We start from the raw sequence: 16,138 nt of genomic DNA, 5'->3' as shown, positions 1-16,138 counted from the left end.
GTTGCTGACCCCTGCTATAGAAGAATGACTGATGAAATGATTGGATCTGGCTGAGATGGCAAAGCTTGATTAGAGACGGGGGGGGGGGGATCATTACATTTGTTAAGGAATGGACATTTCTTATGGACTTTTTGAGTGAAACAGAAAATGAACTGGTAATATCGGGGTTTGAATATTGGAATAATGCAGGGTTATAGAAGACAGAATGGTTGGGTTTTAAGGAATGAATATTATATGTAGCTGCAGGACAGGGAGCTGGAAGTCATAGAATCATAGAATCTTAAGAGTTGGAAGGGACCCCAAGGGTCATCTAGTCCAGGAATCTCAGCTAAGGCACCCATGAGAGATGGCCACCCGACCTCTGCTTAGAAACCTCCATTGGAAGAAGAGTCCATCACATTCTGAGGGAGTCCATTCCATTGTTGTACAGCTCTTGCTGTCAGAAAGTTATTCCTGGTGTTTGGTCAGAATCTCCTTTATAATGAATCTCCTTTTTAAGGTTTGTATGGATGGTTTATATATATTTTCAAGTTCAATGATTCGATTTTGATGTCCTTAGAGCTTGTGTTTCTGTTTTATTCTGTTTTCACCTTGCATACCATTTTGAAGGCTTTATGCCATGCAGAAGTCTATAAATTTGATTCATACATAAAAAGATGTGTATTATCTTAATCCTCTTTTCTTTAATAGCAGTCTGATATAAAGAAATGCAGGCAACCTTGAACAGGAATTAAGAATGTGGAAGTTTCCCCCATCACTCAGCCTAGTAAAAGTGATTCTCTTTACTTTCTTAACTTCTGTACACCAGACTGCTGTAATTGGGAGAGAAACATGGAAATGAAGAATGTCTGACTGGTGTTGAAATGGTCAGTTTAAATAAAATAACAAACAGGTCTTTGGCCAATCTAGACAATTAATGAAAAACACCCCTATCACACCACATTGTAAAAATGTTCAGGAATTTTCATTGTTGTTTCATGGTCATTTAAAACCCACCTGGTTCTTTTAATAGACAGATTTAACTACTTCATGAAGAGAAGTGATCTGATGGGTGATTTCAAAGGAATTAACTCTTTTGACTAAGCACGCCCATGCAGACAAACAAACTGACTCAAGTTATTTTTCAGAAAGTCAAATTTACCTTCAGAATGCAAATTTTAAAAAAACAACCACAAAATACCTAAAATCTTCACTTGAGAATATACAAAACATTGTAATAAAATTGCTCTTACATGGTTTCACAATTGATTTAAATATTGAACAGGTAAGAAAGCGAGGAGTCTAAGAATAAAAGACATGTTAACAACGAATAATAAATTACAGTTCTAATTTTTTTTTTAAAAAAGAGAGGAAAGCAATAACCATCAATATGCAAAAAAAACACCCTGGTATTTTCTAGAATCCCTCCCCCCATTTTCTCATTAAGAGGGAAAGACAACGATAGGAATTCTTAAATATGGGTTTATGTATTTCATCCTGATACGGATCTCTTGCTACATATGGATAGCTCTAAATATCCTGTTGGAAATGTAATAACGCCAAAGCTATTGACAGCTGTGATAAAAACTGTTTCAATTTCTAGCTATAGAGAAGTCATGGGTGTGTCTGTAGGCAAATGGCATGGTGGGAAATGAGAGTAAGGGGAGCAAATAGGTTGGGGGGCTTCCGTCAATCGAAATAAGAGGTGGGGGAAGGGCACCGCAGGTTGAGTATCTTCTTCTTTTGGCGATCCCTCGTAGCCGAGTCAGATTGTCTTCCATAAAACACGGTTTTAACAATGAGTCCGTAAGTGACTGTGGAGACCAATTCTGGAACCACACATCCTTCCATGGTGGGGACATAGGTTTCCAGGCAGGAGTTGATCACGGTGTGGATTTGCCAAGTGTGCCTCCCTCTTAGCACATTTCTCCCTTGAGTCCTGAGTTTGAGCGTCTTCAAAGCCCATGACACCTTTGTTCTCCAAGGCTGTTCTCCAACTGGAGTGCTCACAGGCAAGTGTTTCCCAATTGTTGGTGTTTATACAACATTTTTAAAAGATTTGCCTTGAGACAGTCTTTAAACCTCTTTTGTTGACCACCGGCATTACGCTTTCCATTTTTAAGTTCAGAATAGAGTAGCTGCTTTGGAAGACAATCATCAGGGATCCACACAACATGACCAGTCCAAAGAAGTTGATGTTGAAGAATCGTTGCTTCAACACTGGTGATCTCCCCAAAAATATTGGCTCCCTGGTTCTTTAGTTGTGTCCAGTGTCTGTCTCTTTGACCTCTGCTTTGAACATCTGATTGTCTATTTTTTGGGGGAAAGACTGTTGGACCATTGGCCTAGGACAGTAGAGCAAGCCTTAGAAGAAGTCTTAAACACAGGGCCCACTCTTAAAAGCAGTTGCCCCAATCTCTTTCCCTTCAGCTTTAAATCCAGGTCTGTACTGTGATGGCAGGAAGCCATCTTCTTCCAGAACCGGTTTGGAGTTCATCAGTCCCAGTCTTACACAAACCCTAAGACTGTTCTGCAAAAGTTTGGCGAAGCTGAAGAGCTCCTCCTGTCATGCAATTTCCGTAATTTACAGTTCCTTTATCTTGAACGTACTGGATTAAAGACATTTGGGTCTTATTAAAACCAGCCGGCTTAATCTTCAGCCCTGGGGTGAGGTTAGCTAGCTGGTAGACCACCCGCCATCACTGTTATCTGATTCATTTTTTGGCAGACTTGGAGTTGCTGAAAGTGACATAGACCACCCCTGTTTCCTGGTTGCCTCCGTTTGAGTGGAAGTCTTCTGCTGGGCTGTTCAGGTACCTACGAAGGATTGGAGAGGCCGTCACTTCATATCTAGTAGGGCAGGAGACCATGTCGCATGTGGAGGAGGTCTGAGTCTCTGACTGTTTGGTGACGGTGGTGGAAGAAGTGATGATTTTGTTTCCAAACTGGTCCACCTCCTCATACTGTTCCGTTACGGTTCGAGTAGCCCCATAGAGCTTGGATCCATCGGAACTTGTCTGAAGTTCTAGTATGCTTTTCTGCCTTCGTGGATTTGATGGGCTTAAAGAGCTCAGGGGAGCTACTCCTCCTTGGGTCAAGCTTTGGGATGTCTCCCGTTCCTGATCACCATTGCTGCTAAGGTGGAGATGGTCGGGACTACGGAGATATTGCTGCTTAATTAAGCTCCCTCCTTTTTTCATCTTGATGAGCTCCTGCTCACCTTCACTGAAGGTCAAGTTGCAGCCGTCAGACCTCACCGAGTGACGTGGTAAGGAGCTAAAAATATCCTGAGCAAACGTGTCCCTTTCTGCTGCCCTGTCCAAGTAGTCTGAGGAAGAGGAACGCGCCGTTTTGGGGGATTCTGCGGTCTTCCGTGCAGCTGACTGAATGGAGATGTAGGAAGGGGAGGAAGGAGAAGTGGCTCGAGGCTGAACAATGCAGGGGACCCCTAGCTCCACTTTGGGCACCTCGTGCCTCCTTTCCTCTTCACAGTTCTGCGCCCCTCTCTCTTGTTTGGCTTTGCTGGAGACAATGCTGATCTTGCGGATGTTGTTGCCAGCTGCAAGGCCCTGGGAACTCCCAAGAGACTCCTTGAGAAGTCCGGAGAGCCCAGCTATGTCTGATTCGGATTTCAGACTGGAAATAGAATACAGGGCTTTCCTGATGGTCTCTTCAATGTCTAGCAGCCTGCTCAGGGTCTGCTCCTTTAGATGAATGATCTCAGCACTGGCTCTCTCCAGATCTTCAAAGGCTAACTCCACCGACGAAACGCTGTCGGCATCTTCGCGTGCTTCCTTCATCTGCCCAGCCTTCTCCGCCTTGGGCTGCTTCGCCAGGTGAGCTTTGTGATACACCACCCACTCAGGGACGTTCTCGAAGAGACTTCTCAAGGCTTTCACATCCACCTTGGAGGTTTCCTCCTCAAACTCCTTCACCCGGGTTAGGATTTCCTGGAGCTCCTCTTGCCTTCGCAGGTTCTCAAATATCTCCATGGCTTCCTTGACGTTCCCTTTCATGATCTCCTCCTTGTGGACAGACAGCCTCTTGCGACGTTCGTCTTCGGTTTCTCTGCATGCTTTCTCCCGCATGACCACAACTGGCTTTTCCTTTTCCGTCTCTTGTTCAGCCTTCGCTTCCGGTTCTCCTAACCCCCTGCTGCTCACAGACTGGTGCCCTTTAAAGAACTGCTTTGATTGTGAAGACATTGAACCAGAAGTTCCTGGTGTCTCTTCTTGTGCTCTTGGACTTGTTCTCTTTGTAGCAGAGGCTCCAATGACGGTTGCCTTTTCTACCTTCGATGAGGAGACGTGGGCTGTGACGGTTCCTTTTCTCAGAATATTGGCCTCGCATGTTGCAGAGAGATATGGCTTCCTCCAACCCTCCAAATTAGGAAGACCCATTTGGCATCCAAGAGGTGAGAGAGAATCTTGCTTGCCAGGCAGCAAACAACTCTTTTCTTGCTGGCACAACTCCGGAGATCCTTGGATTTGGGTAGCAGGGTGGCAGTTCCCTCCTCTGCAGGCAACCGACCCATTTTTAATCTCCTCTGATGAAGATGCTTCCACTTTGCTCTGCTCTTCCTTCTTTGCCTTATATTTTTCTTCCGCTACTTGCAGAGGGGTCTTGACGGTACTTTTCGTGGCCCTCTTCTCAAAAGCGACGTCCGTGATGACAGTCGGCACGGGGCAACCTGTCGAATCGTCTCCGCATGCAGATTTCTTCCCTGCGTCAGCCTCCCCAGGTGCCCTGGCTTGGTTCGTGGGGGAAGCCATAGGCGTGTCCTGCTCAGTTGTGGCTGGAGGTTTGGGTGGGGAAAGGGGAGGCACCGCTTTTCCCGACTGCCCTTTCCTGCAGCAGGGAGGGTGGGGCGGCGCTTCCTTCAAAAGGAAGTCTGGTTTCGGAGGTGGGACAGGTTTCTTCCTTGGTGGGGCGAGAACGTCGGGCTTGGGGGGAAGTTGCGGCTTCTCTAAAGGACGCTGGTTGCTGGGCTTGGCAGATGGAGGAGGGAGAGTCTGAGGAACATGGGGTGGGGTGGGCAGGCAATGCTCTACAGCCTCTGCTTCTCTCAGTTTGCTTGGGGGTGGCGAGCTGCCTTCGGCCATCACTGAAGCTGAAGCTGGAGGAGGAGGAGGAAAGTCATTAAGAGCTTGCGAGCCTGAAGCCGCTACAGCAGCTGCCTGACTACTAACAGACTGAGACTCATGTTTCTTTTTACAAGTGGAATGGGACAGCCCTGCATTCCTGTATATCATGGCCGCTTTAAAATCTCCTTTGGAGACATTAACGTTAGACTTCTCCAGGGACTTGAGCGCGGCTTTTAAGTTGCCACGGACAACGTCCTCTTTGTCTACTTTGTCTCTTTGTTCTGTGGCGGCACTCTGGAGGGCCCGGATAGCGGTCTTTACATCCCCTCTGATTATCGCCTCTTGCTCTCGTTCTTCTGGAACGGAAGAGTGCTCTTTGTAATCAGACTCGACAAATGGGTTTACATAGGACTTCACTGGCGTGGCAGTATACAGGCCGTCCTTAATACTAAGACCTGCACTAGGCGCAGCTCGGCTGTCCGGGCAGGCTGCAACGGGCAGCGCACCTCCCTGGACTTCCTCAGAAGCACTGACCTTTGCGTGGGACACCATGGTCTTCTGAGACACGCTTGCATGGGACCTGGAGGCCTCCTGCACGCGGAGGAAGGTGACGTTGCTCGCTTGCTGCTGCTGCTGCTGCTTGGTGGCCACGCAGCCCTCTGTGTTTGCTGCAATGGATTGCACGGCAGCCTGGGGTTGCGCGGGGCTCAAGTGAATCTCTTCGGTCGTCTTCTGCAGCTTGCTCTGGACTTGGTGCTGGAGGCTTTGGGCCTCTGCTGTGGCTAGCCGTAGGCTTTGCATCGCTGCTTGAAGGTCACTCCCCAGAACCTGTGTTTTGGGCTGTGCTGACATCTGGCTGGCTTCCCCGACCGTGGAACACTGGGTCACCCCAGCTGTATTATCCTTCTGATCTGCCACCTTGGTGGTGGTGGTGATGACGGCTGTGCCCTCTCTCCTGTTGCCCAAGATAATTTGTTCTTCTCTGGCTACCTTGTGGCTACCGTTCTGTGCCTTTTGCACTGACTCCATGGGCAAATTAACACCCCCAGAAACAAGACCTTCTTTGACTATCACAGGGGGCAGGGTTTGCGCAGGGCAATGCGCAGCGGAACCTAGGTCACTTGCATGCATCGCTTTCCTTTCTAATGTACCTTCTTTGCTCTCACATAAGACCACTCGCTTAGCCCCACTGCTATTCCCCAGCACAATGTCTGCTGCTTCTGTCACAGTTTTTCCCTCCTGCAGCTGGGCAGGAGATACTCTGACCTCTTCCACCGTTTTCAGGGACTCCTCTTTTGCTTGCGAGGAAACCAGGCCCTCTATCTCAGAATCCCTTTGGAGGTTCTTTAAGTAATCCAGGTCTCCCTTTTCGATGCAGCTGGTGTACAGCTGGACATTGCCTCTCTCATTGTTCTCTCGCCGGACGGTCGCCGTGGCCCTCTGCTCCTGGGCAGAAGCCAACAGATTCCCAATCGTCGACTTGACATCCCCCTTGACAAACTGCTGCTGTTGAGCAACGCGGTGGAGGAGAGAGTAGATGGTCAAGTTTGCTGACCCCATTTGTGTCTCCTGCATAACGATCCCTTTCTTGCTTGAGGCGTCTTGGCTAAGAACTTCTTGGAGAGCCTTTGCAGCATTGCTGCTCAACTCCTCTAGGCTCTTTTCAGCCTTGCCAGACCCCAAGAGCTGCACTGCACTGATTTTGATATCCCCACTCTCTTTTTCCTGCACCAAAACTCCCTGGCTCTCCACGTTGGGCCTCTGAAGCAGCCGCATCAAGATCCTTTGCAGGTTGCCTCCCATGACCTCTTCCTTCTGGATTTCGGGGGCTCCTTGGCTGCCGAGTTGATACTTGGCCATCTTGACGCTCTCAATGTCGTTGGCTTCGATAAGGATGCCGTCGTGTTGGATCACTTGGTAGGAGAAGAGAACTTCCAAAGTGTCCTTTATGGTTCTCTCCCTAACTTCTGTTTCTGTGCAGTGTTGAGAAGCGCTGAGCTTGTCCAGAGGCGTGCTTTCAAACAACCACGTGGTGCTCTTCACGTCGGCCTGGGGGACCAGCTCTTGGGGCTCAGCACTCGCAGAAGCCTCTGTGTCTTTCAGGCTGTCCATGGGCTGAGTCTCAAACAGCCACGTGCAGCGTTTCACATCCCCTTTGGCAATGTCCTCCCTCTGTACCGTGTTCAGGCCGGAGGTGCTTTCAGATTCTCCTCTAAGGGAGTCAATAGGCTGGTTTTCAAAAAGCCAGGTAGATGTCCTCACATCTCCTTGCTGGACATCACTGACACTGACCATCCTCACGTACTTCTTTTGACTCACTTGCTCTGATTCAAAGAGTTGCTTGTTGGACTGGACGTCCCCCTTTGGCACGTCGTCAACAGTTTTCAAGACAGGCCTCTTCTCATCAGCGATGGAATCCAGAGGCTCTGTTTCAAACCTCCACCTGGCTGTTTGGACATCTCCCTTCTTGACGTCCTCTTGGGTAACAGCCCTGATCACAAACACCTCTTCGTCTTTCTTGATCTGGTCCAAGGGTTTGGTCTCAAACTGCCACCGGGCACCTTTTACATCCCCTTTCATGATTTCTTCCTTCTTCACAGATGTGACTTCATGGTATCCTCCGTCTCTGTCCTGGATGGCGTAAAGAGGCTGTGTTTCAAACAGCATCGTGCAGGACTTGACGCTGTCTTTGTTCATGGTCTCTTCCTGGATTTTCTTGATTTGCATCTCGTTCTCTTTGTCGTGGATCTGATCCAGGGAGTAGGTTTCGAAGACGAATCTCTTGCCTCCGACATCTCCACCTCGGATGTCCTTTTCGGGGGGCACCTCTTGAATGCCCTCTGTGCTGCTTTTCAAGGTATCCATGGGGCAGTTTTCAAAGAGCCAGGTGAACTTGTGCACTGCCCCTGCCTCGATGTTCCCATCTGCTGGGATATCGATGGCCTTCATGGATGGGCTGGACTTACCAGCTGAATCTAAGGGCTTCGCTTCAAAAAACTCCTTCACCCTGGACACTTCGCCGGACTGGATCTCCACACGGCTGGAGTACCGGATTATTTTCTTTGAATCTGCGTCACTAGTGACGTTATTGATTAAGGGTTCCGTCTCAAACAGGTGCCTGGCCGTTTTCACGTCCACCCCTTGCAATTCGTCCTGGCAATAGGTCTTGCTGACCTGCAGATATTGTTCCTCTTGGCCTTTCAGGGAATCCAAAGGCTGTGTTTCAAACATCCACGTGCAAGACTTGACACCTGCTCGTGGCACAGGCTCTTCTCCATCCTGCTTCTTCTTCTCCCCTTTCTCATACAGGGTGTCCATTGGGCGTGTCTCAAACAACCACCTACAGGTCTTCACGTCACCCCCTTGGGAAGAGTCTCCTTTCTCGGAGACCTTCTGCTCTGCCTGGTTCATCTGACTGTGGATGACGTCGATGGTCTGCGTCTCAAAGAGCCACTTGGCTGTCTCCACGTTCCCGGCAACCACCTCCTGCTTAGTGATGCCCTTGATAAGGTCCACTTTTTGGATGCTGTCGTCAAACTGGTCCAAGGGCTTGGTCTCAAACATCCACTTGTAGTTCTTGACATCTCCGCCCACAACTTCCTCTTCTCTGCTCACAGAGGTGACTTTGTGGAAGTTCCCAAAGCTGTCCTTGATGGCGTACAGAGGCGTCGTCTCGAACAGCAGCTGATTGGCTTTGACGTTCCCTGGAACGATTTCCTCTCCTTCCTTGATAGGCTCCTCGGTGCTCGCTTGCCTGATGCTATCTAAGGGGAGGGTCTCAAAGAGGCTCTTGAAGGCCTGCACGTCGCCTTTCTCCACCTCTTGTACGCTGGTGGCCGAGGAGTCCTCAGGTGGAGATTTGGAGATGCTGCCCAAAGGACAGGTCTCGAAGACATGCTTTGTTTGCCTCACTGCTCCTTTCTCCTCCTCTGAAAGCTCTACTTTCTTCAAATGACCCACTTCAAAGTCATCCTTCAGCGTCTCCATCGGCTGGGTTTCAAACAGCCAAAGGGTTGACTTCACGTCGCCTTTGATAACTTCCTCCTTGGCTGGGATGCTGTCGGAGGCTTCTCCTTTCAGGGCGTCAAGAGGCTGTGTCTCAAAAAGGAGACACTGCTTACTCACATCGGTCCCCTGGATAAGGTCTGGAGAAGCCTTGAAGTCTGCTTCTTCCACGGTAAATTCCCTTATGGCATCCAGGGGCTGCGTCTCGAACATCCATTTTGCTCCGCTGACGTTCCCCGGGGCCACCTCCTCCAGCGATATCCCTCGGATGACTTGCACTTTGGAGGTGTCCTTGTTGATCGTGTCCAGAGGCTGGGTCTCAAAGAGCCAGCGGGCCGTCTTCACGGCATTGCTCTGTATTTCCTCTCTGCAGACAGATTTGATCTCGTGCATGTTTCCTGTTTTGTCCCTGATGGCGCAGAGGGGCTCGGTTTGGAAGAGCTTGACGGTTTTCTGGACGTCGCCTTTGAGCTCTTGAATCTCCGACTTCAGCTGCAAGATGTTCTGCTCCTCCACCGAACTGCAGCGGCCCAAGGCGTCTAAGGAATGGGTTTCAAAGAGCCGGGCAGCCCCCTTCACATCCCCTCTCTGCACGGGCTCTTTGAGGACTGCCTCTTGCAAGTCGGTCTCATCCAAATACATTTTGTTCAAGGAGTCTAGCGGCTGGGTTTCAAACAACCACCGAGCCGTGTGTACATCCCCCTTGGCTTGTTCCTTCTCAGATGCCTGGGCCGAAGAGACCAGGTTGTCTCCGTTGAACGGCTGGCTTTCAAACCTCATGGACCTGTTCTTCACGTCTCCGCTCGGGATGCCTTCCTCCTCGGTCACCTTCTTGGCGGCTTGACGTTCTCCAATGGAGTCCAGCGTCCAGTTCTCAAAGATCCAGCGCATGGATTGTACCTCTCCTGGAAGGACCGCATCTAGATTCACTATGGCCTGTGCGCCAGGGTCGTCGGTGCTCAGCATCTCTGCCAGGTCCTCTGACACAGCCTCTTCCAGGTTTTTCCTCAGCTCTGGGTGCATATGGCGGTAAAGTCTCTTCAGCTCATTCACCTGGCGCTGCTGGTAGAACCTGGAGAAGGACTCCTTGGGAGGAGGTGGAGGCAGAGGGTTAGTATCCTGAGTCGCGGGAGCGGAAGATGCGGCTGAGGCAGAATCCTGGGGAGGAGGAGGTGGGAGCAAATCCTCATCCAACTTGATGTTTGCCTTGGAAGACTTTTCGTTCTGAGCTTCTGCCATCCTTAAGGAAACAATTTTTTTTTTTTTTAAGTCAGCATAATCCCTTCGTCAGTTTGTTAGTGAGAAAGGTCAAATCCATGCAGCAACTTGGGTTTATATGCCTAGCTGCGTGTTCATTCCATACCTGCAAAGCACAACAAGCGTCACACCACTGCAAACTCGAACAACCACGACTGGTTTCCGGTTAGTGGTGCTAAAGACACCCGTAACTCCAGTGAGACGCTACAACACAAACTCTTCCCAGGTGCTTGTTTCTTCAGTTTTTAAGTCCTATGTTTCTATTTAGCTAGAAGAGGGGTTGCCAACCTTTTCAAGTCCGTGGGTGCATTTCGATTTTTGAGCGAGTGCAGGTGCCATGACCTCTGGTCACTTCTCTCCTCCCTTTCCAAGACCAGCCCCCCTGTGTTAAGTATAATTGTTTAATTCACACTGGTATGGGAATGCCTGCGTATTGCTGAAAGGTTTAACATTGGAAAATTCCACTGCAGCATTCTAAGAGACTGAGCTTTAACTCAGTTGACAGTTAACTATTGATGTTTTCTGCTAGCTAACACATGAGTGTTTAACTTTAGATCATATGAGAGACATTGAACTGCAAATTCACCATCTTGGAAGGGTGGTGGCTGGAGCTTTTTGTTCTCAGGCTCTGTGAGAGTGAGGATGTAAATGAAGTTCTCCAGGAGCACACAGCCCCAAGCAGGAATGCAGGATGTGGGAAGAGACAGACCTCTGCTGGAATTATTTCATATTTTGTAAGATGCTGAGCCTATGCTTTGGACTGAAATATGTCTTATAGAACTGTTTGGATGTATCATCTGATGTTTTTGTTATGCTTTGAACAAAGTTCTGCAAGTAAAGTTTTTAATTCATCTTATGGGCCTTGGTAATGTGCTATTTCCAAAATGAGTCTGTTTTTATGCACCCAACCGCTTGAAGCTACGCAATATTAATATATGCAATACCCTGCCAAAGAGGCAGAAAGAGAGAAAGGGACGTATTCGTGCTTTGCTTTTCCAAGAGATCTGAGTAAAGGCTGAATCTTGTAGATGAATCTGAGCCTTGGAAAGTGCATAGAGCTCAAAGAGGAAGTGGGAAGGAGTGTCAGTCTTCCCACTTCCTTCTTCAACTCTATGTCCTTTTTGTGACAGGAAAAGAGAACCTCACCACCTCATGACCGAGGGGGAAATGAGTGGTGGTTCAAAGGCTTCATGGGTAGCAAAGGAAGACCTTGAGGGTACCATTGCACCCGAGAGCACCACGTGGTTAGAGAACAACACGTTTTCCCAGTCTTGAATTCGGTTTGCCCCATTTTCACATACATTTGTGAATTTTTGAACCAGTATGCTACAGTTTGGGACTAGGACCTAGGAGACCAGGGTTCAAATCCTAACATGGCCATGGAGTCACTGCCTCTCACTACCTCACAGGGTTGTTGTTGTGATTAAATGAGGAGAGGGAGGACCATGTACCCCACTCTGAGCTCCTTGGAGGAAAAGGAAACATAGCAATGCAATAAATAAATAATGTTTGCATGAGAATTCATACGCCTTTCCATGCACGTTGCTCCTAATAGACACTTTTTCTTGGCACACAGTTAATTAAATTTGGCAACCAATTCCCCTCAATTCAATGCACTTTTGTACATTTAAAAAAATGCATTCTTTTAATGCATGCAGCTTTTGCTAATATACATGTTTCGTATGCATTCATTGGTTGGGGAACCGCATTGCAAAATTCAGAGGAGTTCCCCTCCTGAAGAAGAGCTGAATTTTAATATGGAGAGTGTGGATTTTGGTATATTGCCCCTTCCGTGTTTGAACCTGATGCACAGAGGGTGCCATTGAGAGGAATCCGACATCGCAGAGAATGCAATGGGTAGCTCAGAATTTAAACAGGTGAGTCCCACCTGCTTTTTGTACAGGATGAGTCCCTCAGTCGGATGCACAAGCATTTCCAGTAAACAAAAGTCTGGACAGAGTATTAGTAAACAACAGCAACAACAACAGAAATCCATACACTGCAAACCAAACTGCAAATCACTCCAGTTTCAATTGCCGTTTAGTGCTTTCCGCCAATTCTACATTAGTGAGGTTTAAAACACAAGGTGATGTTGAAGCTCAGCGTGAGACACAAAGCCTGCATTCATTGTTAGCATAAACCGCACAACCGCCTACAGATACTGGATTAGGCAACCACACCTATGTTTGTAGGATTTCCTACCTTATTTGCTTTCTGGTTATGCGGAGAATTAGAAAGGGATCTTGTGTATGAAATTCTGAACGAAACACAGAAAGTAGATTTATACATATATATACATACATATATATATACACACACACATCACTAAATACATATTGGTAGGCCTGTAAGCTACAAATACGGAAATACCACATTCAATGTCAGTGTATAGGCACATTTCTCTAAAGCTATTTTATCTTAATATTCTGATCTTTCAGTTTCACCATAGTGGAGGCGTATTTGTCCTGCTCTACATGCATAGACTGGTTTGACGAGCCAGGGGTGGACCTTGGTAATCCGGAACCCTGTGTGGGGCCAAGATTTGACACACAACCCCCCCCCCCAGCCCAGGGCCACCTGCCCAAAGCCAGGTAAGGGAGGAGCAGGCTTTGGGGAGGAGGCATGTGGCTCTGGCAGGGTCCTAGAGCCCTCCTCCTCCTTCCCAAAGCTGGGCAAGAGCTAACTAGGCTTTGGGAAGGAGATGAGAAGACGTCCCCTTGGGCCCTGCAGAGGAACCAATCGCACTGCCCCAAACCCACCTCTGCCATTGGCCATGGAATTCTGGGAGTTGTAGTTCACTGTGGCAGCAGCATAGGATGGGATCGGGGAGATGGGGGTTCCCAAAAGAGAATCCTCTGCGCTCTCACCAACTGTTACCCCCCAGGTTTTTTGGCAGGGTGGGCACATGAAAAAGAGAGCAGGGGTCCTGCACTTTTCACAGCTGTGTAGAAGAGGGAATTCCAGCTGTTAAAATTCAGGCAGTATGCAGTGCTGGACACGCACTTCGATGGCTTTAACACGAATTAGAGGGTAAGGCAATCAATCTCTACTAGCCACGATGGTTCTACAACTGCTTCCAGTGTCAGGGAAGGCTCGCCTCTGTGTACCAGTTGCTCGGAATCACAGGTGGTCAGAATACTGATGTGCTCAGGCCTTCCTGGAGGGTTTCCCTAAAAGACCTGCATTGGCTCCCAATACGTTTCCGAGCACAATTCAAAGTGTTGGTGCTGACCTTTAAAGCCCTAAACGGCCTCGGTCAGTATACCTGAAGGAGCGTCTCCATCCCCATCATACAACCTGAACACTGAGGTCCAGCACCAAGGCCCTTCTGGCAGTTCCCTCATTGCGTTCCCTCCCATCAGATGTCAAGGAAATAAACAACTACAGTGGTACCTCGGGTTAAGAACTTAAATTGTTCTGGAGGTCCATTCTTAACCTGAAACTGTTCTTAACCTGAAGCACCACTTTAGCTAATGAGGCCTCCCCTGCTGCCGCGCCACTGCTGCACGATTTCTGTTCTCATCCTGAAGCAAAGTTCTTAACCCGAGGTACTATTTCTGGGTTAGCGGAGTCTGTAACCTGAAGCGTATGTAACCTGAAGCGTGTGTAACCCAAGGTACCACTGTATCTGACTTTGAGAAGACATCTGAAGGCAATCCTGTTTATGGAAGTTTTTAATGTTTGATATTTTATCGTGTTTTTAGCTGCCCAGAGTGGCTGGGGAGGCCCAGCCAGATGGGCGGGGTATAAGTAATAAATAAGTTGTTGTTGTTGTTGTTGTTGTTGTTGTTGTTGTTGTTGTTGTTGTTGTTATCCCTGTGGAACACCTGGTTGGACCCTGTGAGAAAATGATGCTACTTGTCCATTTAGCCTCCTCTAGCAACCAGGCTCTTTCATAAAATCATAGAAATGTAGCGTTGGAAGAGAACCACGGTGGTCATCTAGTCCAACCCTATGCAATGCGTGAATCTCAACACGCGGTCCCCCATCCAATTTGAAGCCACACTGAACCCTGCTTAGCTTTTTCAAATGTGCTAGCGGTTTTATTGCTGAACCCCTAGAAGGGTCCTCTTCTATACAACTGTTAAATGTGCAGGAGCCCTGGTCCGTTTTGCATCAAGAGCACTCTGGATTCATGTTGGGTTGGCTGTATTTTATCATTTTCAATTTCTGTCTCCTCATTTTTCCAGTAGTAAGTTCAGTTCGTCAGTAGGCATTTTTAAAAAAGTCATTAAAAAAAATCACCAGTGTTTTAGTGCAAATTTCTCCTAATATATACATTTTTGTATTGCAAGCAAATTTCCCTTAATAAAGTCCATTTTTTGCTTTTGTTGTTTTCACTAATATATCCATTTCTAAAGAGCCACCCCCCTAATATATTAATTTTGCACACATTATTTGGTTGGAGACCTGCATTGCAAAATTAGAAGAACCAATTTTGAAGGAGAGCTGTGCTTCGGTCAACATATTGTGTCGGAAGTTCAAATTAGGATGGTTAATGCAGAAATGTGAACCAGATTGGATTTCTCCACCATTCCTAATTCATGCTAGTTATCATAGAATTGTAGAGCTAGGGTCATCTAGTCCAGTGTTTCCCAACCACTGTTCCGCGGCACACTAGTGTGCCGCGAGATGTTGCCTGGTGTGCCGCGAGATGTTGCCTGGCGGGAGGCGGGCGAGTCGGGCGGCGAGAGGTGGGGCGGCGGCGGCGAGGAGAGGCCGCCCAGCGCGGGGCTCTCGCCGTCTGCCTGCCTGGCTGCCTGCGAGCTCGGCGGGCAGCGCCTCCGTCCGCAGCGCCCGCCCCGCCAAAGCTCACCCAGCCAAGCTGCGCTCTCCTTCCTGCCTCGCTTTGCTGCCTCCTCCCACCCCCAAAGCTTGGAGGTTCCCCGGCAAGGGGGAGGGGAAAAAATTGAAACTTACACTTTCGTGCGTCCCTCCCGGCGTGACGCTGCGCGCTGATGTCACGGGGCTGTAATGGTGGTGTGCCTCGAGATTTTTTTCATCAAACAAGTGTGCCTTTGCCCAAAAAAGGTTGGGAAACACTGATCTAGTCCAACCCCCAGAAATGCAGAAATATTCAATCCCATACGGGGATTGAACCTACAACCTTAGCATTATCAGCGCCATGCTCTAACCAACTAAGCTATCACATGGATATGCCCTGAAACAAGCTGATGCCAATCTGAATACTGTGTTTGCAATTATTTGAACATTTAAAATTGCCCTACAGCCTTTTCAGATCTATGCATTTTATATTAGCTACTTGGACAGTGGAAGATGACCACAAAAACACACTCCCATAATAGCATTCACCCTCCCACCCTGTGCCCCAGTTCTCCTCTATCCCAGTATGACCATTTGCCGGAGGAAGGCATGGCTCAAATACTTCTTTTAGCTCAGAAAAATGGGAGGAATGTCAAGGCTGAGAAACTTACGGGTTCTGTCAGACCACCGGAGAGATCCGCAGCGGCAGCTGCTGCCTGAGATAGATAGAGAACGGACCGCTCCTTCACAGAGGGGAACGAGGCCGTCCTGTGTCCTTGACAAAGTATGTGGCTTTTGTGGCCCGAGCTGTTTAAAACTCCCAGGGTCTTCTCATCTGCAACAGGGACAAAGATAGATACGCTAAGATGTGTGCCAGAGTTCCAGCACCAGTAGAAATGCTACTTCACAGAATCACAGAACTGTAGTGTCGGATGGGACCCAGAGGGTCATCTAGTCCAACCCCCTGAATTGCAGGAATCTTTTGCCCAACGAGGGGCTCGAACTTGCGAACCTGAGATTAAGAGGCTTGTGTTTTACCAGCTGAGCTA

The 16,138-nt window shown here is 48.4% G+C and overlaps 1 protein-coding gene across 1 annotated transcript; it reads right to left on the bottom strand.

Annotated features, from left to right (window-relative positions):
* Positions 1-1,116: 1,116 nt before the first annotated feature.
* On the bottom strand, positions 1,117-15,846 carry XIRP1 (xin actin binding repeat containing 1). Its single transcript, XM_081163430.1, has 3 exons — positions 15,761-15,846; positions 12,529-12,582; positions 1,117-10,308 (listed from the first exon to the last, which is right to left on the bottom strand). Exon 3 carries the CDS (start codon positions 10,305-10,307, stop codon positions 2,694-2,696), a length of 7,614 nt encoding a protein of 2,537 aa, XP_081019556.1. The 5' UTR covers position 10,308; positions 12,529-12,582; positions 15,761-15,846; the 3' UTR covers positions 1,117-2,693.
* Between the last annotated feature and the right edge of the window lie 292 nt (positions 15,847-16,138).

Source organism: Podarcis bocagei, assembly GCF_964188305.1.
Source record: "Podarcis bocagei genome assembly, chromosome: 12".
NCBI lineage: Eukaryota > Metazoa > Chordata > Lepidosauria > Squamata > Lacertidae > Podarcis > Podarcis bocagei.
The sequence above is the reverse complement of the archived record's forward strand: the minus strand, read 5'-3'. Positions and strand labels throughout refer to the sequence as shown.

Bases quoted from the DNA above. Each gene is read 5' to 3' on its own strand.
- XIRP1 (XM_081163430.1), bottom strand. From the start codon at position 10,307: ATGGCAGAAGCTCAGAACGAAAAGTCTTCCAAGGCAAACATCAAGTTG.